The sequence below is a fragment of the Fistularia commersonii genome, chromosome 31 (genome assembly GCF_037954325.1).
Source record: "Fistularia commersonii isolate RoL2024-O1a breed Wild chromosome 31, RoL_Fcom_v1.0, whole genome shotgun sequence".
NCBI classification, from domain to species: domain Eukaryota; kingdom Metazoa; phylum Chordata; class Actinopteri; order Syngnathiformes; family Fistulariidae; genus Fistularia; species Fistularia commersonii.
In genome coordinates this window covers 8,241,151-8,264,299 of record NC_141314.1, presented here as the reverse complement: position 1 = coordinate 8,264,299, position 23,149 = coordinate 8,241,151, and the positions used below count along the sequence as shown (strand labels likewise).

Below are 23,149 nucleotides of genomic sequence, written 5' to 3'. Positions count from 1 at the left end.
GAAGGAAATGCAAAAAGCTTGGGGACAACTGGAAAAAAAATTGACCTCTCCTGCGTGCGTCAATCAATTTTTATCACCTCATGCACAGCTTGAGTTCCAACATCCTGCAACAATGAGCCACATCCTCTTCATTTTTTTAAAATATTTTTCTCTTTATTTCAGCTTTATGACACCAAAAAAGGTTGATTCTGCATCTGTTCTGACCAGGGCTTGAGGCCTCTCGGGTATCACCAGTTCTAGTTCATCATTCTGGTGAAGCTGCACTATGCCTGTGACAGAAGGAATATATTAATGCATGATAACAGACAAATGAAACACTAAATTGATATCATACTATGTTATAAAAGTAGAGCAGCAGCCTTGACACTCAAAGTGACTAATTGAATTATATGGTGTTTGAATGATGATGATGAGTTCATCAATTCACTCCCTTGTGGTTGTCCTCTAAAGTTACATCTGCCCAAGTTTGTTGAAGATAATTCGGAGTGATTTTGGCTCTTTTCAAAGATAACACATTTTTCCTGCTAATATACTTGTCCTGAACTCAAGTTCCTCAAGTTATCAGATGATTTTCAAATAGCACATTAAATTAAAAAGACAAGTAAATCCCCCCGTTACCCATAGTTTTGGAAAATGTATTGTTATCGGAAAATTTGTGAAAAAAAAACAAAAAATAAACTTTTTCGCTTATCATTAAGGGTTTGATTTGTTGAAAGCTTTGATTTAATTTTTTTTTTCTTTATAGTTCAGTTTGTCTTCATGAACAAAACAATGATAAGAAACAAGAGATTAACTTTAGTTCAAGCCAGGCTAACCGTTTCCAAGGTACAGATAAACGCTGTTGGGGCTTCACATTTTTGCTACAAATATACATCAGCAAAACAGTATTTATCTCAATGCCTAAATATTTTTAAAGTGGCCATATATCAGGTCAGCAGAAGTTCTTTACTGACCCGCAGTGTAGCATGTACTATGAGGATTTGACACAGGCATTCTTTTCAAGCAGCGCAAGTGCTCCCTTATTCCAGTCCTTGATTCATTGGGGCGCCAGCTACGAATGATGTGACCCATAAATGTTGCTGGGTTTTCAAACAAAACCTGTGAATTAAGCAGAACATTAGGACAATGCTTGGAACAAATGAGTTCATATCAATTTAGTTATGGTTGCGTTACAGTGACACAATACTTGTCCAAACACCAAGTAATAACCATCTTCTTGGATGACTACTCTGTTTTCCTTTGCTGAAATTGCATTTCCTTGCTGGGTAGAAACAGTCCAAGGGATCATGGTTATATTTCCTATGGGAAAAGGCAAGATAACACTTACTCAAAATAACGCAAGACAGGGTAATGTGAAAGCCATAGGGCTGATGTTTGGTTTTACCTCTTAAAGTTAGTCGTTTGTTGGTGTTAGGTATTAACTGCAGGAACGATGTTGAAGCTGGCAAGAGAGAGAAATAAACATTGGAGTCTAATTTTATTAACTTGTTTATGGTCTCACTACCAGATTAGACCGTAACTAATGGGAACACTTTCAGTTCTCTGTTGAAACCGACCTCCACGGCTGCCTTGTTCCCGTTTCACCCTCCTAGACGATATCTTTTGAGAACTCTCAGAGTTTTGGATTGATTCAAGCTTTGATTCCTTAGAGAAAACAAAGCATTAAGAGAAGATGCTTTATCTGAATACTCCCTTAATAGCACAAGTCTCAGTAGTACAATGTTAAGAATGACTCCATCCTGAATAATCAGTGACGTACCTCCCTTTTTTCGGAAATCTTGGTTATTCTTCCATTGTTCACCTCAGACTGTGGTTCGTTTAATAGTAGAGTTATATCCCCTTGGATTTTGCCAAACTCTTTTTCTAAAACAATGGCTTGGCGCACCAGAAATAAACTAAAACAAAACATACACGCCACTATTGATATTAAACCACCGTAGAGCATATTTGGACTTGCAGGCAGGATAGCGTCATTTACTTAAATAGGCGAGGTCACACATCAGTTAACCCCGGAAACCTAAATGTTCAGTTTCAAAACTTCTTTTTCAATGAGGAACTAGCTCCGCTGTGTTTTTCAACATGGAACATATTATACAGTATAAGAAGATAGCCAAAATCGGGGTGTACCATGAAACTTGTGGTCAAAGCAAAAGCTTGCATTTTAATAAAGCCAAAAGGCTCCATGCAAAAAAAAACATTTATTCTTTTCAGAGGAGAAATTGTTTTAACTTTTTAAATCAATACCAGTGATTGCACGAAGACAAAAGACAAGACAAGTGTGTTTGGACAGAAAATGAAACATTTTAATCCATCAATCAACTCCATTTACAAAAGTATATCCCATTTTATATACAATATGTACAGAGATGTATAAACAACTATCATTTCTCCACATGTAGTTAGTCATATGGTAACAAAAATAGTCTTGTAAAAAAACATATTACTGATATTCTGCAGGGCTGCTGTAGTGCAAATGTGTGCAAAATATATAGTGCTGATACTCTGAATACCTTATAACTCCAGTTTAATGGATTTTCTCAACATTGCATAGATACTTCTATAATTGCGTTGAACATTTAAACTATGTTTTCATAGATTTGCAACCCAGGGAAATGCAGAGTTCTTTTTTGTTTTTAACCCTTTCCTATCATTGAAGTTTCTTAAAGGAGTTAAGCTAATTAATTGGAAAGTCTTAAAAAATCCTAATAATTCAGTTAGGCTGGTGGATGGTATTCTTGAGAAACAAGATTAACATTCAACAGCACCTAAAATTTCTGTAAATATAAAATCTATCAGAGCAGTGTCCGTTTTATTTTGGAAAGAGAGATGCCGTCCGTGTTGAGACAATGATGACCGGGTATAGCTAAATTTGACTGATAAACAAAAGGGCATTTGACTCATCAAGGTTGTTGCTCAATGAATTGTCATGGGCAGCGGAAGCCTATTAGTCCACATTGTCCTTTGAATGATAGATGTGAATTTGAACAAATGTCTTTTTCAGCTTTACTCATCCTTAAGGTTTTCAGTGACATTGGCGTGGACTGGGCCGATCGGATCTTTGCTTTATTTGAGTTTCATTTTTCGAGACGGTGATTGTGTAGCTATCAATTCTGCCCAGCAGATGGCGCCTCCCCAAGTCTGACGCTTCCTAAGAAGGTGGTGTGGTTGGTCATACTGATGAGTGTGTCTTCGTAGACTATGCGGATGGAGATCCTCTGGCCAGCTCGGAGCAGGCTCACCCCAGCTGTGTAGCAGGTGTTGAACTTGCGCTGGCCTGTCTCAATGCTGCAGGTGCAGCGGAGGAACGGGTTGGAGTCTACCATCACTTCGTAGCTGGCTATATCTGTGAAGTTGAGGTAGTAAACCTGACAGAAACGGGAGAAGAAAACATTCACATAAGACTGAGAGGGGTAATCAGAAAATCACCAGGTGATGTAAAAAGCTTATTTATGGATGAAACACAGTGGCTGACAAGAGGTTAAGTTATGGAGGTCAACTTTTTTTTTTTTTTCGCAGAAGGAAGGAAGATGCATTTTTAACAGCAATTCAATAACAACTGCAATATCTTTTGACTTTGAAGTGCAAATTGTACGAGTTACGCCAAGGACCGTACTCACTTCTACCTGACTATATATGAAGTAGACACCATCCAACAGCACCTCTAGCTCCCCAGAGCGAGAGTGCATTTTAAATACACGGTGATGGATGGACACCATCTTCCAGTTCCTAAGGATGCCTTCAGACAGATCTAAACATGTAAAAAAAAACAAACAAAAAGAGAAAAACAGTAAACATAAAAATCATTCAACAGTGTTCATTAGACCAGAGCTCAACATTAACATTTGCTTATGATGTTTATACTCCCTTCTGACAAACTGACAGTACAAACATCCTGTCCTTCAGTCGGTTAAAAGCAAAATGACTCAACCTTTATACAGAATAAATATTTTTGATTCAGCCTGTCACTAGAATATATCTAAATATGTCTAAAATGTGCTGCTAAAAGTGATATATATATATATATATATATATATATATATATATATATATATATATATATCACTTTTAACGGCACATTTTTTTGAATCATGCAGCAAGTTTCCATTTTAACAAAATAAATCAGGTTACAGTTGAAAATTCGGTCCATAAAAGATGGCCCTGACAAGGACAAGCCTGTCCATTAATTTGAAAAACGTTCCAGTACAGTGCAATTGTAATAGGATAAACAGAAGACTTACCTTCTCTCACTTGAATAGTTGTTTCTTGCCCTTGTAAATGAACCACAGCGGGCTGAAAAGCAAATATGTCTGTGACTAATCCAGATATGCTGCAATACTGTCACAGACTTTTTTTTAGGGTTATGATAGTATCTCAAAAGGAGATGCACATTACCTGAAATTCTTTACTTTTCAACTTATCGGGAACCCCTGCAAAAAAAATAAAAATAAAATAAAAAATAGAGCATTGGTAAGATTCTGGCCTTAAACACTGATGACGAACAAAGGTTAATGGTACACTAACAAAATAAGCAACGGTATAAATCACTGCAATCTGACAGAATGTTTAACCATCCGAAAGTATCACTTTAAAAGGCAATGAGTTCATTCCATTTTGACAACTTGAGCTTGATTCCAGTGTGGGAACCCTGCTATATTCTGGAAAATATTTTGTAATCCAAGAGCGAATCTCTCAACTCCTGCTTGTTTTCAAAATTCCCAAGTTGAAGTTTTGTCTATCTCAGTGTATCAATGTCTCATTTCTATTTTGAGTTCTATACCTGCTGGACCTTGAGCGCCTGGAGGTCCCTGTGGCCCGGGGGGTCCAGGGGGTCCTGCAGGCCCCACAGCATTGGTTCCTGGAATACCAGGGATTCCAGGGATGCCCGGTGGCCCCTGTGGACCAGGGGGACCAGGAGGACCAGGAGGCCCAGGCACAGGCCTTTTCTTCCCTAAGAGGCAGGAACAAATTGTCATTGAAAAATACCATGCAGTCAAATCTATTATTTAATCAAACGCGCACATAAAATCATAGGTAAATTCTGAGTGGTTTTGCTTTGATGAAATTAATATACTTCATTATTGATGGTAAGAAATTGGGAATGTATGAATAAGATATGGGGAAGTGATGAGTAATTCACAGCGTAACGGGTACCTCGTGCCCTGATCCTAAAATTGTCAAAAACGGCAACAATGCTACAACTTCTAAAATGGTTCAAATATAAAATACATAAAAGAGATATACTTTATACTGCTAGCCACTTGACAAAATGCATTGATTGACCATGAATGTGTTGGAAAATTAGGTTGAAATAAAGACAATATCTCAAATTGGTGTACAGGATAGGTAGCTTATTTTTTTGAAAGTGAATATGTACGGCTATTGTGTCTCTCTGGACATCATATTATATAATGTGAAAATTATCACAAAAAGTTCATCACGCTATTTTACAAGATCCATGGTTTGCCGGAACTCCTTATGGGATCACATCTTTGGCCGATACAAGAACATTTCAAAGTGGGCTGCAGGTAGCAGGCTATTAAATGACCAACAAATGGACATTTAGGCAGAATATTGTGGTACCTTTTTTCTTCTCTTTCCTTTTTTCCTTTCCAGTTGATTCTGAAAGAAATGAAAAAGTCAGTGATTGGACTGGGAATGGTCTCCTGAACAATTTTCATCTCAAATAACATCCACAGTATCCAGCTCATTCCGTGTAGATTTCTAAATAGGCTAAGATAACAGATTCAGATGTTTGACACTGAGCAATGGAGTGTAGGTATGTCAGTCTGTGGGATCTTCGAGTGTAGTAATTTGTTAGTGTGGTTTCACCTCTTCTGTACGGACAAGTGCCTTAAGCATTCGCAGGCAGTGGAACTGGAGAAGATCATTAGAGAGATACTTTATCCTGCCAAAATCCTTTTCTTTGAATTAAGCCCAGATGGAGAATGCAGATGAAAGTCTATGCATGTGCATGTGATTGTGTGCCTCGTCTTGCTTTTGCAACCACGTATGTCTGTTTGCGTGCACGAGCATTGGTGGGGCATCAGCTATGTCAGTGCTTTGAAAGACAACCTGCACTGTGTGCCTGTGTGCAGCTGAAGAATCTTTTTCAAAAGGCCGTCTCGCTGCTCGTGTGTTTACCATGCCATTACAACTACAAAGGCCATTTAACCTTAAAACCTCACAGTTTGAGTCCCCCTCAAACATATGGCCAGTGTTTCTCCTCTGGCTAAATGACTAGATGCATCCGCATAGATTTTTCTTAACGAGCAGCCCTATCTGGAATCTGGTGCCCGTTAGGAAGGCAGGGAACACACGTACAAGCATACACGTGCGAACACAGGACACACACATACACACACCCAAGCACACATCTAAGGCTGGGATTACAAAAGCCTTTGTCTGTATACTGAGAGCAGTGGAAGGACCTGGAAATGATTAGTGTTTAGAGGCTTGGGACTTTACTGATTTATGTACAAAGTCTCAAAGGTGAGTTTTTTCTCCTAATTTAAACACAATCACGAAACTCCCCCCACAAGTATTCAGTGTCACGCCACAGACATTGGAATGCCTTGTGATCATGCTGCACTTGTTGCACCCAGACATGAAACTTCAAAGGTTTCGCTTTTTTTTTTATATGCATAGTTCTCATTGCAAACAAACAGAGCAAAAGAATTTTTTATCATCATATGGACCATATGGTGCTATTGTGCGCTATTGTGGTGGACTTGTTATTTGATTGCTAATGAAGTTTTCATCAGGTTAGAAAATATCTTAAAGGGAACCGATAGCATTTAGATATGAGGAAATAATCACATGCTGTCTTCCCTTATTCAAACTGATGAAACCCTACCCAATCCTGTGGTATTTTTGTTTGCTATGCCACTAATAATCAATAAACTCAATAGCATCATGTGCCAAAGCAGTTTTATTAAGTGAGCTCAAAGCAAAACAAGTGAGAAACTACCGTTTTCAATTTTTAAGACCTTAAGCCCCCAATAAGCCTGATATTTAGCCTGTAGTGAACCACGTCCAAACAAACATGTTAACCAGATTTCTGCCTTTTCCCATGAAACACAGAAGCAGGTGAACTGCATGATTTTTTTTTTTTTTCAAGATATTATTTCAATTAATTAACCCTCAAAAAGATATTTCAACCTAATAGACTTTGGAAAAATGAGGGTCAATGTTCAACTCCACACAGGTGTGAGAAGACATGAATCAAAAAAGAAGTAAATCAATTGTGAGCAGCCTGTACCTGTTTCTGGCTGCTTGCTTGGACTTCTTTTCGCCCGTTGAGTTATGCCTCTATTATCTTCAGTGGCATGGAAGTCGTTCTGTCTCTCCTGGTGCAAAAGAAGGTAAACATGAAAGGGTAAGTTCCATTTTGCCTCAAGGTTTTTTATTCCAGGACTCCAGTAAATTAGCTTAGTGGGATTCATGGTTAAATGAAATCCTGATTCATAATCCTTATCCTGGCCCTTTATTGAGAGCGTCAGTTTATCCCCAGTGTGAAACAAGCCATTTTAGTGCCCCTCTCTTTCAGGCACCGTCCTGGGTAGGCCACTGTCTTCTGATTGGCCAGGTTTCAGAGACCTTAAGGGGCCCTGTCCCTGAAAAATAAATGTTTTCGTTGTTTTTACTGGAACCCTGCTGTAATGTATTACTACTGGCAGCAGGTGGCACGTGCATAAAAACCAGCAATTGCTATTACACAACAAAAGATTGTGTTACAGTCGATGTCAGTCACAACTCAAATATCAGCTCAAGTAAATATGCCATTAACATTTATTTTTTTCACATCTTCTGCATAAGTGAAGTATCATGACTTCACTTTTGCATCAGGAAATATACTAGGAGAGCATCCAAACAGGCCTAGTGAACGAGACCCTGTATAGCTAATGTCTGTTCATTGGTCAGTCACAGAATTTACTATCATTTTCACAGCTTCATTGCGCAGTGTAAACAAATTCTGAATTCCTGAAATTATCAGTCTCCCTGGAAATAGCAGCATGTGATGAGGCTGACAGTTCATCGACACACCCTTCAGTTCTTTGAAAGAAGTTACTAAAATTGTGCTTCAGTGCTCACTTGCAGCTTCACTGACAGGAAGCCTTATTATCCACTGCTTTATCACCCATTACTTTTTATTATTATTATTGTGGGAAAATTATTTCTCTGCATTTAACCCATCATGAATAAGCTGTGAGCAGTTGGAAGCCACTTAGCAGCACCAGGGGAGCGGTATTGGGTTCAGTGTCTTGCTCAAGAACACTTTGACGGTCTTGGAAGAGCACGAGAATCAAATCAGGAATGTTCGATTTCCAAGGACGATCATTTGAAAAGTCTCTCGCTCTTAAAGGAGAAAAAAAATCCTTATCTGGCTATTCGATTTACAGCTTGGTGGTGAATTTCAGTTTCAGACTCGTATTATAAAAGTATATTATAATGCATGCTGCTTTCTTCAAACAGAAACATAGTTTATTGTGTGTATGTTAAGTATGGCATGAAGTTGTGCCATGCTTATACAACGTTTTATATTTATGTCATAAAAGGACAAAAACCAAAAACACCCTCTAATGAAAATGGAATATTTTCATTGTTTGAGGAAAAACAGAGAAAAACGTAGTCTGCGTGTAGCATTTTCGGGGAGGGGGCCGAGAACAACACAAAAACAAACAAAAAGCCAAACCCATGTTTCCAGTGCTGCTTCCTTTTTTTGGTGTAATGTTTGCAAAGAGACAACTCTGCATTTGAGAAGATGTTAGACACCATCAGCCAGCACATTCATTTGTGTGCCAAGTCATTGTTCCACTGGGGCTGTAACCTATCCTGTAACCAAAGTCACTTTTGTCTGTGTTTCTGCACTTTGAGACGGTCACCTGGACATGTTCTAAAACTCACCTTTTTATACAAAAGGAGGATATGAATTGCAGATCATTTGAGAGCAATACCCATTCAAATGGCACCTGGTCCCAGCCCTATTCTATTGGAGCATGAATAAGTTAAAAAAAATAGAATCAACGACCGGATCTGATGGAGCTAGTCTGAGGTCATCCCTAAAATAAGAAAAAAAAGCTGTGCTATAGTGGTGGGGTGTTCCCATGGGTGAGTGAGTGGCGGGACAAACCGCATGCCTGTGTTTTTATGTGACTGGTTCTTGTCGACCTACATTCACATGAACTGTGTAGGACATATTGACCTGATGGCAACACAAGGGTGTGACTAACTCTGCCAACAAAGTTTCATGTCAAATATTTAGAGCTCTTTTTCTGTTTGACCAGCCAGGCTTTGTTTTAGAGGATCCTCAAAACGGTAAAGAGCGTCCGTTCATTGCTTCCTTTTTATTGCTCTTCTACTAAGTCCTTCTCGCTTCCAGTCACTCTGAAGTGAGACAAATATGGATTGTATTTTATCAAAAATCTTCTTATACTTCGTGTCACTGACATCTATAGTGACATCTGCAGTACTTTAACAAAAATCTAAATGAAGTGAATAAATAAATCATGTCACTTAATCTTCTGATTAAATGATCCAGTCTTAACGTTTGAAAGGGTGGGCAACTTCTCCTGCCCCACTACTGGGCACAAGATGACATTCCATGTTTCTTCTCAGTGACACTTAGGTTAAAATAGTTGTTAAACCCCATCTGTCAAAAACGTCCTCCTCCAAGCAGCTTGAACTCCTCGTGCCTCTTTCTGTGGTTTCATACAGAGCCACCGAAAAGCCCTAAGAAGACAGAGGAAAATGTATGTTTTAAGTTTCTTCTGTATCTTGCCTCACATGTGGGAGCCTACACTCCCCCTTGTGGTGAAGGATAAGCTGTACTGTGTCATGGCATCCACCACTGGCACGGTACGGATGGGCAAGTTTAGTACTTAAACTGTGTTTCTCAATGTCATGCAACGCTCACAGTAAGGCTGCTGTTTGCCATATCAATGAACACAATGATAGGACTTTACCCGTAGTCCAAGTCCCCTCAAAATATGGGTATATGTTCGTTAACTTCTGTCTGAGTAGCTTTTCTAACCTTTTGGTATCCCAGATAGAAAATGAGATGACAGAAAGCAGATATTTGAGAGCCTTTATAGAAATCAAGACAACAGAACTGTATAAGTCTCATGCTCTGCGACATAATTAAAAATCCATACTGGTTTCCGACATGACTCCGTAATGGCAATGCAGCGAAAAAGGTTGTTCTAAGAATGTTCAGATATCTAATTACATATATTGAACAAAATGGTCCAAATTGAAAATGTACACTAACTATTCTGGCTGTTAGTGAGAAGTTGCATCTTAGACCAGGATTGGCCAAGTTAGCCAGCATTAAGACCCTTAAAACACACTACACCATCACAAAGGGTCAAAAGGAAAAGTAACTACCTATAATATGCTCATTGATTCCATAGGTTCAATTTACGTTACTCAAAGTAACTCTCTTACATGTGTGTCAGTGAGAACAGAACAATGTTTTGATTTATTTCAGTGTGGAAATGAACAATACTGATGTGACCCTCTGTAAATATTTGAAAGAGTAAAATAAGTGAATAACAAGGCTCTTTCCGATTAACTTTTCAACATGTTCACCTTGCTTGTGAAGATTGCTGTCTATGGGAAACTGCTTGTCAATATTAGCATGGAGAAAGCTGAAATGATGCTCCAGGTTTGAAACTTTTAATTGTGACCGCGAAGTCTGGGTTATTGAACAGAAAGGCTTCCCATTTCACAACCCTAAAATACAACTCTCTCTGTTTGGATAAGAACGTTTTATTTTCTTCTTCATATTTGTGCTTTGCTTTGCCATTAGAATCCTCACTTTAGTCTTTGTGTCTCTATAGTCTCGGCCCTTAATTCATATTTCTTACCCATTTGTTTCAAATATATTGATTACGCTATTGTGATACTGTGAGGCATTCACTGTACATTACATCATATTTTTTCCTAATGAAAATTTGTAGAAGTGGAAGACATCTGAGGATTTGTCAATAATTATCATAGTTAAAGGTAAGCCATACAGGGGGGAACCTAAGAAACAGTGGGCTGTGAACAGCTTGTTGGTCACCCCTGTTAAAGAGCATCAAATCTATTTACAAGTTTTCAACTTGTTGAATTGATACATGTGGCTCAAATGTTGATCAGTTTACAACAGCTCCATAATGCGCTTTTTTTCACTTGAGAGAAAAACGTGGCTGAACGTTAAAATGTAAAGTGCATTTGGGCTAGTGTAAATTGACTTCGAAAAGCAATATATATCTTAAAAAAATGGCATCTAGGTACCACTCCAAGAAAAGGGGCCCAGAGCACCATGCAGGGACAGGGCAATATACACTATTAAATATAAAATGCAAATAAACATAAAACAGTAAGATGGATTCCAAAACAAACAAACAAAAAACAATGGACCTCAGGTATCTCTCAGGTACCTCAAATCTAATGAACAGAGAGGGTGAGAAGAATTAATTGACTCTAAATGTCAAATTTATTTGAGTCAAAAATCATAAAGTTTGATCTCTCAAATGGATTGAGGAAAAAAATGCTTTAAATATTGACACTTAAAATATAATAACAAGGTGAATGACATAACTGGGATTACTTTGGTTATTATTTAAATAATCATTAGTTTTGTTGTCAACCAGTGAAGGTTCAAGCGAAACCAAGGAGGCGGTTGTGTCCCACTCTATTCTCGGCGTTGCAGTCTAAAAAGATGTGATATTAATTTCAATACATGATGCATATTGCCGTGATTATTTGGAAATATGAAATACTCCTGCCACAGTGCACTATCACGCCCTTACTGTTTGCCTTGGATTTCTTGAACAACAAGTAATAACAAGAAGAAGGGCAAAGTTTCCAAAGAATTACCAAAGAGCTTCCATTTGGCAAAAGGCTGTATTTCTGGCATCCTTACAAAAACAAGGACCTTGTTTTTTTACATTGTCTTATGGTTCATACTCACTGGAAAGCAAAAATCTGACTAAATATAAAATTTGATAAATGCTGAGCACTAAACTCAAAGTGAAATAATGATAGAAAAATGAAGGCAAGGGAAAGTGGTATTGGCATGATAACATCTTTTTTGAGACCCAAACAAGTGGATATGACAAAATAAATATTACAAAAACAGCAAGTCATTTTTCTGTCATTCTAGAGCCAGATAAATACAGACCAATATCATCATTATAATGCTATTGAGTAATCATTAATCTTGAATGTGATAAAATGATTCTGAGCATTTCTAAGGAATAGATTATTTTTTTCTGTTTTAAGATCTATATATCGATGGCTGGAATGCAAAACCTCCTGTCTGAAAAAAACACTTTTTTCAGGAAATGAAAAAAAATGTTTCATTTGATTATAGTATGTTTTTTTTTAAAGATATTCAAGAATATATTCAAGAATATATTGTTCACAGACTATATTTCTATGTAATAATTTAAAAATACATAGCATGTATTTTTACCACTGACAATGCAGATAAGTGTTTTTTTTCCTATTTTTTTCTGCTTCATTGTGCAAGTCGGAGTTTTGTCATGTGACATTTATGTCAAAAGAAAGGGCGGGATTATCTTGCAGATAGACTGAAAATGTGGAGCCATACCATTTCTCACAATTCAATGCAAAAACCCAAAATCGAAAAATTTGCAGATAGGAGGTTTTGCATTCCAAACATCGATATATATATATATATATATATATATATATATATATATATATATATTATAATAATAAATAAAATAATCCAACTTTCTTGGATGGAAAATGAGCAAATCACAGTTTGACAAAAATACAGATTTGTGTGCCGTACAGTCATGCCTGAACTTGCCCCCGGGTTATGGTCACCACTTTAACATGTTCCAACAAGTTTCACTGTCAGCTATAGTTAAGCTTCAAGTCTTTAAATATTTTGTAGACCAAAAAAATGAAATTAAAAAAAAAAAACACTTAATTTGACAGCTTACGTTATATATCAATATATGTTGTTTGAAGATACATGGGTCGTATTGGAAATAGGCAAAAAAAAAAACAACAACTGGATTGAGGGGCTTAGTTCATCCATTTGAATTATTTATCAGCATTTTGAAACTATTGTCCATTTTTTCTAGCTGCTTTCCTCCTATATGCAGTCTTTATCTGTACTTACAGTTACACTGTAATGAACGCCCAATCATCATTATTAGATCATTCATTATATGTCTACATCTTATCCCTACACTTACTTACAAATGTAAATCAGTCATTTGGTCTCAGGTACATTGTTGTGCATTATTTCTGCTGCCGCATGTTTGCAAATTAGATATTAAACACAAGTAAGCAATCACACCTTTAGAATTTTTCCACAACCCCTTAAACTGAGAAATTTGCAAAAGTCCATCAAGTTAACCCAGAATTATCTCAAAGCTCTTCACTACCAGTAGTGAGTGTGGGCTGGTGTGTGCTTGGGCTGTAAACATAGCTGATATCATACTTCCAGACAGAGCCCTGGAAGCTCTTAAATTGGAACGCATGGTATTTGAATTAGCGTAGCCATGTAAAATGCGGCGGTGGCATTAAGTGGTTTTAGAATGACATATCATGTAATGGCAATTATATCTGAGATAATATATAGTCCGACAAAACAGTTATTGTGACAGGTCTAATCTTGCCTAAAGCCTGCAGGACCTGACCCTGCAGGATGCCTCCTACCTAGAAAGTTATCATTCATGTTTAGAGCCCTCTACAACTTGACCTAAGCATCTCGGCATCCAGATGTTTCCGTGAGCAGTGGCGCTTGGCGTTCATTAGGCCCACAGGTGTCTCCAAATCTCCTCTCCAGCTGTTGGCAAACAGGGGCCCTTTACCTCAAAAAAAAAAAAAAAAAAAAAAAATTCTGCGTGTATTCTCGGGAATATGACGCTACATATTTGTCATATTTGATTCAACAACTATTTCGGCAGGAGATTGAGCTCAACTAGAATGCCCACAAAAAAGGGAATCCACCAAAGGTGCGGCTGGTATTTCAGATGAAGGCAGCGTAAAATTAATTCCATTCTATGACGACAGGAAATGGTTTTATTTTTACTTCGCATAATTTCTCTTCATTACAACCTTAACAGCCTTCGCACTCTTCAAAGGCATGCAGGGTTACAGTAAATCAGGATGACAATGTGTCGGTATGTATGCCAAGCGCCAACTATTGAGTAAACCATTCTCTTTCGGCACAAGGGGAAAATGCTATTAATTAGAGGGCTTTCAAATCTTCAAAGACCGGGGCGCTGCTGTGATTCCCCGTTGTTCGGTGAGGATATGACTAAAAATCAGTATCCCCAGGGATGTGTAATTTTGTAATCACAAGATTCTTTGGCCCTATTAACACAGACTACAACAACAGTGTGTATTTTTTCCCATTTCTGCACTTCACAGTGCCGACATTTCCTGACATTTGTTCTGTTTGAAACTGATGGGGGGAGCGGAGGGGAACTTGATTTTTATTGTATCATCGGTCCGGCAATATTTATTCCATGCATACGCATGCCTCGCAAATGAATGAGCCTTCCTTTCGGATAAGCATCGGAGCCGAAATCGCAAAATTGCAGATCAGAATGTTGCACGGGTTGCACAGTTGGCCAGGGTGCAAGAACGGGGGTGGCTGACTTGTCCATCATTGCTGTGCTGGCAAGACAAACTTTAATGGGATGAATAATGTAAAAAACATTTAGAATATGCCTGGAACGAAGACTAGAACTAGGGCCTGTGGTTTTTGGGCAAGATATCACATAAAGGAGTGATCATATATTTGCGTGTGTTCTCTGACATTGTGAAGCATCGAATCACGGACAGTTCCAGAAAATGATTTCCGTTAATTGCCAACCACACATCAGATTGTTGCATCACTGCAGGCGATGAGATTTCTAATTGAAAGCTTTGAAAACGAACCACTTTGTGATTCTGCTTCCAAGCCGCACCACTCATGAATATTTAACTTTGGGTTTAAATGATTTTTATGGCAATCTTATCTATAGTAATTAATCAGTGATAGCCTCAGTGTTAAAGGAGATGTGGATGAGCGCCCACCCTGGAGCCCCGGGCTCATGCTGCTGGACTTGGTGTGCCATCAATCAGACATTTTAATAGCTGTTAACTATATGCCAGATGTTTCAGCATCTGTTATATGTGAGACTTTGAAGGCATTCAAGAAAGAGAATGAATTCATACAATGTCGATTAAAACTGGGATAGCTCAATTAAAAACCCCAAAGAAAGACCTCATTTGTGTTTTGAAATTGAGTGAAAAGGCCACGGTGACTGAATACTGTTTGTCCAACTTAGCAATATCACGCATACACCTGTGGGAACCATTTCACTGCTGCAGAATCTGTGCGACAGCTGGACTTTACTGACTTGCTCAAGGACACATCACCATGAATGTTTATTCACTTAGAGGTGTTAATAAAATGCAGAATCCTCTGCTCTCTTTACAGCAGCAAATCTGGTCTAGATGGATGAAGAATAAGATGGTGTGTGAATTGGGAACTATGAATAACTAATGAATATGACCTCCATACCGCTCAGTACTTTTTATATCCTCTCGGATGAGGGGCGAAACGTCTTCGAGTTAGAAAATCAAGGCCGGGTGCCACGACAAGAAGATTTTGACAAGTATATACCTGTTATGCTGCAGCTAAACATTCCCTTTTGAAATACGACCGACACTAACAGGCGTGCTTGTGGCATTTAATAGTAACATACTAATTTGCTAATGTCATTTTGTTGACAAAATCAAGAGGTGGTGGGGCTCAGGTGGTGAGAGGAGTCGTACTGGAATTGAAAAGTCCCTTGGTTCAATTCACCTGCTCCTGAAATGTTCAAGAAAATAGGGAATCAATTTCTTGATTTCCCATCGTTCATTCATGATGGATTACATGAAGAGGACAAATATTCCACATGTTGTGGTGCATCTATAAGTAATCATGGCAAAGCTGCTTCTTATTTTTTTTCTTTTTTTTTTTTATAAAGCATGCAGCCACTATTTCAAAACCTGTCTCAAAACTTTTCTGTTCAACTTTTTAAACATGGAGTCAATCATAATTTTTTTTTTTTATATCAGAGAAACATTTTTGACCGCCAGTTCTTTTCCCTCAAACACTTCTATAGCTGAAAAGATTTTCCTCATATGTGGGAATCATTTCAGAAGTTTCATCACTTTCACTTCAAGATGTCCTGACACTGACCATGTATTGCTATTGTCATCAAAACCTTTTTGTTTTTAGGAGAGTTCTTTTGTTTTATTCATAAAATAATTACAGTGATGCAATACAATAATATCTCACCTTGATTTGTTCTTTGCATATGATGGTTTCCACGACACCATAATTATTAACATTAGTGGTACTGCTATTCTTAATAACACACAAAATAAATATGAAAAAGTAATGTCTTTTTAATCAAGTAGCAGCAAACACTGAGTTATCAAGGTCTTTCAGAACATTTGTGTTAAGTATAAAAGGACACAACATATTGCTTTTATTGATGATGCTAAGAGATGGGATCTTGTAATTTGTATCTATGACTTCATTAAAGATCATTAACAAAAACAATAAGAGGAACACAAAAAACAGATTATTCTATGTAAACAATCAGACACCCACAAATTCGTCATAGGTTTTAAATATATTCTCCCTCTGTTTTAACAAACACTTTGTAGGCTGTCTGTAAAATCAGAATGAAGATGCCACCAAATTTGTAAATGCTTATATAAGCCAATATAATCTACTAAATTTTGTTATAAAGCCATTCCTGGCTAAATTTTAGCTAAACAGCTGTATGATCTTATCTTTTTTACATTGATAACTGTGTTTATCTAGTTATTTATTTTAAGATTGTTGCATTAAACAGTCTTGCAGCAGGACTCACATTAAAACCAATGTTTTTCTTTCTTGCAGTTTCATCCATGTGGTCTTGTGTTGACAATGTGATTGAAAAACTTTGGTTATGGTGACGGTACTTTCAGTACAACCAAATGAAAAGGTAAATTGATAGATTAGTATTACCTGACTTGAACAACTCTTGCAGATTTTTTTTTCCTGATGTTAAGGTGAGGTTGTACAACTGATGGCTGTCTTTAGCTTTTAAAAACATGTGAGTTCAAGGTTTCTCTTGGCAAGTCTTTGTAAGTGATAAGGGGGGAAAAAAAAGTTTGAGAAACATCCTCAAATAGCAACAGTGGAAACACAGTTTGCAAGTAGAATCGGCTGAAAAAAAAAAAATCAATTTACACCTTTAATTTTTTTTATGAATTGGGGTTTCTGGACATAAATGCATTGGACATAAATGCAGTCCTGAGACCTTTTATTATGTTTGGTGAATTTCTGAATTGTCAACATTGTCCCGGTCTTTGAAAAATTTGGCCGTTGAGCCAATTGTTACAGATATATTATCTTGCAGAACATAAATTGAAGATTCCATACTGAGTCCAGCTGTCATGATAATATACAAGGTCTATAGGACTCCCAACAATAGCAGGGGCCAAATTGGATCATTATTATTGAATTTTTATGAGATTTTTCAAGTCACAGTTGTGTTGATGTCTGCTTTTCCCAGTTTCCCTTTTCTCTCCATTCACTCAAATGACTGGTTAGAGAAATTAAAGGGTCGATTGCATTCATTTGCATGGCCACCCCTTTTTTGTTTACAAATGGAGCAGACTTGGGGTACACTGATGGTGGAGAGGAAGGGCAGGCAAAGGCAGAATGTTTGAGAAGAGCAACTTGCTGGGGATAAGTCCAACCCTTTTCCAGGAAGAATTGGGAAATCCTTCCCAGTCAGGTCAGTGGTTCTGTTTCATTCTCAAAACCAATTACAAGCAAACTGCCATAGCAGGTTCAGGTGGTAGTGATTGATAGCAAATCAAACACACACACACATAGCTCAGGGAATTCCTCTACTTTTGCCCAGACATGCATCTGAATAATGGCCGTTTTCAGTGCTACTTAAGGCGAACCAGAATCCAGTGTGATAAACCTTTGCCTTGGAATGGATTAGTATAGCTAACATTTCTCCCAGTTAGAACAATTCGAAGCACACCATTGCTGTTTTGGAGTGCCTTCCGTTCGATTCAAGCGATTTTCAGTGATAGTGTCAGGAGACGCTTTGCTCTTTGAGTTATGTTGACCAAAGTAAGTTTAACGCCTAAATCTAGAAAAACTGTCAACTGTTTTACACTAGAGAAAATGACTTGATTCACAATAGTGTGACCCGAATAAAATGCTAAGGAATGAATGAATCTCGCCGTCCACCCTTGTAAAATGTGGACCATAGGCACTTTTGAATTAGGACATCAAGCAGTCCATCAGTGTTTTTATCGCAGCAGGTAATATTATTATGCCTCAAAGCTGTAATCAGCAGCCAGCAAAAGTAGACATGCTGCGTGTTCCTGGCCAAGGATTTTAGAGAATTAGCACCCCGAGAAAGTGTAGAGTAAACATATGCCACGCAGGCCTTTGACTATAGTTTATTACAGGTAATTTTTGCAGTGCTATTTATTACCATCACCCAGTGTATTATAGTTTGCTCAGTCCCATTAAATAACTTATTTTCATTGTGCCTACTCCGGAATGTTAACTTTGTCAAGCGGGATGCTGAAAGTCAGAAAAAACAGTTTTGGTCTGGCCAGTTAGCAATATTTCACTTTAAGCACAACTGTCTCTTGCAATGCTTCAAACTGCCTCAATTTAATTGCATTTTGATCCTCTTTTAGAATCACTGCAAATAAATTCTGTAGCTAGATGCACCCTACATGACCTGAAAATTGTTGGTTAGAGCAAAAAAGTAAACTATCATAATGGCCCAATATTCAATTAACAGTTCCTCAGAAATGACTGAATTGCAGGCACTACTTTGAGAACATCTGATGCTTTTTTGATAGTGTTTGGAAATGTTCTGCATTCGTTTATTCATATGTGCAACCAAACCGTCCAAGTCGCATGTTGCGCTTTGCTGAGAAAAGGAGTTGAAAAATTGCTGCAAATTGCCTCAATAGTCCAGCTTAAAAACCATCTTTAAATCTGATTACCAACAGAGGACAGAAACTCAACACACAAACCGACAAGCTCGGAGACTTCAGGTAGCTACAAGCCAGTGTATGATGATTAATGGCCTCCAATGTATCTCAACTAAATGATTTCTTTTGTGACAAGCAGACTAATTTCTGGTATAAAGAACAATAATATGCAGAAGATTGGGTTAAATGGAGGTAGATGATCCACTGCAGCAACCGCCCCCAAGGGAGCAGCTGAAAGGAAAGGCAGAGGACTGGGCAAAGCATAGGGTACGATTCATATTTATCAATTAATTCATTAATTAACACTAAGAGCTCCATCGATGTTTTAAGTTTATTTTAAAAAAAATGAGATAATACGTCACATAGCAAGAAGGAAAGAAATGTACACATTTTAGACAGTATATAGAAGTTAGTTTCGTGGTATTATGACAACTTGAAAAATCCAAAGATGATGTACTCCCTGGGAATTATCTGTAATGGCGTATTTTAAGAGGCATTTGTATTTGTGTAATCTAATTGCATAATGCACCACATTTTATTGCTTATCATCTTGTAATCTCAGTTTGCGCAGGATTACTAAAATGTTTTCTTTGCTGTACATGCAAAAAAAATAATGGCGCATGTGGATTTATTTGTGTGAGGTACACTGGTGTTGCTGATGCCAAGCTACTCCATAACTGTCTCTCACGCCTTTGTGCATCATGTGCATACAGATATTGTTTCTTTGGCAAGTGGGAGGAGGATAGAATAATGGCCTAAGGATTAACATGCTACATTCGGTTGATTTCAAAGTGACAGGCGATGGATGAGGCCTGGTGTTGTAAGCGTGGTTGATCGTGCTAGATACTTTGCCAAATCCTGAGTCACACAGATAATATAACAAGTGAAAAGAGATGTGTATTTCAGCTTATACTTGCTTGATACTCGGCCTTTCAACAACAGTCACATTTTTTTATATAAAATATGAATTGATTTTATTGCATAATTTACAGTGATACAGTGATCCAACATCCAGTCCTGGTGCTGAAGCTGATCTCTATACTCTTGCAGATACCACATACCAGTGTGATAGCAGAGATCAATTCATAAGCTGCATACTTTCTGTTTCCACTCCTTTACCTACTCCACTTACTGACCTATCTTTTAAACAATGCATTGTTTTACATTTTCTTTATTAAAATGATCCGAAATTAGACCTGCATAATTTGTATGTATCATTGAGTTGACTTTGTGTCAGTGTTCAATAGAAAGTATAAAAAAAAAAAAACAAATCCATATCCAACCTGGATATAAAAACAAACAAACAAACAAACAAAACAACACCTCCATAACTTTTTTTTCAGACAGTCCTCTTAAAAGTCTTGCACGAGGCATGTCACAAAAGAAGAAAATGCTGCCAATGTGTGTATAACAAAGTCATAAATAAGTAAGAGACAGGGAGGGAAACCAAACACCTGGTCTGGCACGCTATACCACGGTTGATTTATGTCCAGCACTGACCCATCTGTTTAAAATCCACCAAATGATATGTGACAAATTAAATATGGAGTGTAAAGCTGATTTTACACTCACACACACAGAGGTCAGCACCCCGGGTCCTTCCCATTTGAAATCTGCGGGCCTTAGATCACCTGACTGGCAATTTTTTTTTTGTTTTATCTCTATTAACAACATTTTATTTATCTTCAACAGAGATGTCAGATGTGTATCCGTGAGGTTTGCTTGTTTTAGCTCATGCCGGTTTTCCACATAGACTCTGGTGTTCTCTTACTCATGTATACCTGCACATCACTTTAGATTTTCCCGATGTTGCCGAAACGCCTTTGATGAAGACTTATGCGAAAAATCCGATAAACAATTTTTAGGTTTGCGAAAAAAAAAGATTCTTCAAAGGCATCGACTCAAAAGCTAACAAGTGCGGCAGCTGCATCCAAACGCCACATGCTCCTGTTTCTCCAACTATGTAAACTGTGGGATGTGTAATCAGAGTTGTTTAATGCAGACATCTGGCAAGGACAGAATCACAGCGCTGTTAAATATCTACAGCTGGGCCACAGTCTTTCACCTCACGAAGCGTCACCATCTGGATTGAATACCAGGCCCATCTCTCCCCGCTTCAACCGGAGAAACCACTACTATCTAAAATAAGCTTAGCAAAGGACACAAAGGACTAAATGAGTGGTCTCAGCTTCCCATTTGCGAGAGGAAAAAAGATACAAAGCAAACACGGATAGAAACTGATCAGCTGGAGCTCGGCCTTTCCTACAGAGGCCCGAAAGCCTCCGCGGTGTCCAATATCTCGATGACCGCCCCACACAGAGGACCCTCGCTCGGGGGGGAAAATATATACATATATCTATGTTTAGCATCCGGTGACATGTTCATCGAGTGAGCGAGCGTTGGAAATTTGGAGCAGAGCCGGTCCCTTCGTGCCGATGCAATTATGAGAGTGATGGTATTTGTTATTGGGGGCTGGGAGGTGAAGGTGGAGACAACACCACGGACATTAAATCAGCTTCAAAAAAAGAAAACACATGTGAGGTGAGGCTGGCCCCGCTCCAAGAATCAACTGCCCCATCTAAGTCCTGATGAATTTACATCAGCCCTCGGGCTTTGCACCTGCTGGTGATCCACTTAATTGTCCCTCCACCTGCTCCAGCACTGGGACGGACCTGGCGCGGTGAATCCAGCTGGGCGCCGTGCCCAGCAGCCCCTGTCTGTTTGGGTGGAGCGCTGGAACCGGTGCGGTTTTAAAGATGCATGAATGATCGTTTATCGACCTCCAAGCAATTAGATACTGGTCACCTTTGGTGGCCCTTGTGTGTTTTCCCAATGCAAAAACGCACAGGAGGCGTCTGTTAAACGTCCACATGTCGCCCGGTTGAGTTTACCTTGGCTTTGCAGGAGACGGAACCGCTCGTACCGGAGCTCCGAATCAACGCACATCGTCTCTGGAAAAGTGAGCTTGCAAAAAAAACAAAAAAAAAAACAACTCCTCTCACCCCCCCCACCCCCGAACAAAAAAAATAAATAAATGAAAAGAGAAAGTGGCAGATGAGTTGCCCAAAACATGCCATGGCAGCGCACAAACGCAGAACCTGACACCGTGATCTGGGAACGGGAGGAGAAGAACCAACACGACCGACCTCCGTGCGTGTGGAATGGAAACAATGTCGCGTTAGAGACAACTCCGGTGCATTACAACCCCCTTTTCTCTCCCCTCCACACCCCCCCCCCCCCTCGTTTACCTTGTGATCCTCCGCATCGCGGCTCCGGCTTGGGTCCAGTCGCGGGAGCGCCGCCGGCGGCTCCGCAGCCAGCGGATTGTCCAACTCCGATCCCGACAGTGTCAACAGAGAGTCCCGCTTCTGGTGCTTAATTTCCTTTTTAACCTCGGATCGTAAGTCCAAATAGCAGACGAGAGTGACAGCGTGCAAGGAGAGCGACAGCAGGAATAATCCCAGAAAGATGACGCTGCTGCTCCGACTCCTGCACTTCTTGCCGCACATGCAGGGAGCCGATCTGGACATCACTTTTTCCGGGAAGCTCTCGAGTGAACCATCGCAGGCCATTATCGGACGGAGCGGGGAGTCAGGTGCTCTTCACCTCGGCATAATCAGCTCGTTTTTCTCACCCGAGCCGCGGCTATTTATCACCCTGGAGACTCATAGGTGCAGCAACAGCTTCGGGGTTGCCTTAAACTTCTCCAGAGTATCAGTAGTACGCATGGAAACCCGCCCACCGCCTCTGCCATTGGTCAGTATCCGGGCCCCGGCGGTGCCGGTGGGGGGGCCGGATGCACCAGGTCTTGTAATCGAGAGACATCTAATGGACGAAAGGATTTACTGCAACACCTCCTTGAGGGACTGACCGTCCAGGGTGTTATAACACAGCGTGTTGGCACTCTTTTTGCAGGGTGTGAGGATGGAGGGCGCGTCTGATGGATTGCGTTGTTGTTTATGTTTGGCCTTTGGACGTGCTATTTTTCATTACTGTGTGTGGCACTTTGTTTCTGTTACGCAAAACCCAGGGGGAATTAGCGGACGTTTGTTTTTATTTAAACAGAGCAACGTTTTTTTTTATAATGTCTTCATATCACGAAAGCGTGAATAAG

The 23,149-nt window shown here is 39.0% G+C and overlaps 2 protein-coding genes across 3 annotated transcripts; both read right to left on the bottom strand.

Moving 5' to 3' along the window:
- Window positions 1-153: 153 nt before the first annotated feature.
- Window positions 154-1,983, bottom strand: LOC147215793 (tumor necrosis factor ligand superfamily member 13B-like). Its single transcript, XM_086178611.1, has 6 exons — window positions 1,760-1,983; window positions 1,557-1,644; window positions 1,385-1,441; window positions 1,187-1,299; window positions 954-1,098; window positions 154-269 (listed from the first exon to the last, which is right to left on the bottom strand). Exons 1-6 carry the CDS (start codon window positions 1,943-1,945, stop codon window positions 154-156), a joined length of 705 nt encoding a protein of 234 aa, XP_086034737.1. The 5' UTR covers window positions 1,946-1,983.
- Window positions 1,984-2,315: 332 nt separating this feature from the next.
- Window positions 2,316-22,717, bottom strand: eda (ectodysplasin A). Of its 2 annotated transcripts, none has more exons than XM_086178850.1 (8): window positions 22,284-22,717; window positions 7,259-7,346; window positions 5,581-5,619; window positions 4,778-4,948; window positions 4,393-4,427; window positions 4,239-4,290; window positions 3,618-3,748; window positions 2,316-3,365 (listed from the first exon to the last, which is right to left on the bottom strand). In XM_086178850.1, exons 1-8 carry the CDS (start codon window positions 22,605-22,607, stop codon window positions 3,105-3,107), a joined length of 1,101 nt encoding a protein of 366 aa, XP_086034976.1. In that variant the 5' UTR covers window positions 22,608-22,717; the 3' UTR covers window positions 2,316-3,104. The 2 variants fall into 2 exon arrangements, with proteins under 2 accessions (XP_086034976.1, XP_086034977.1); XM_086178851.1 differs by having other exon boundaries at window positions 3,624-3,748.
- Between the last annotated feature and the right edge of the window lie 432 nt (window positions 22,718-23,149).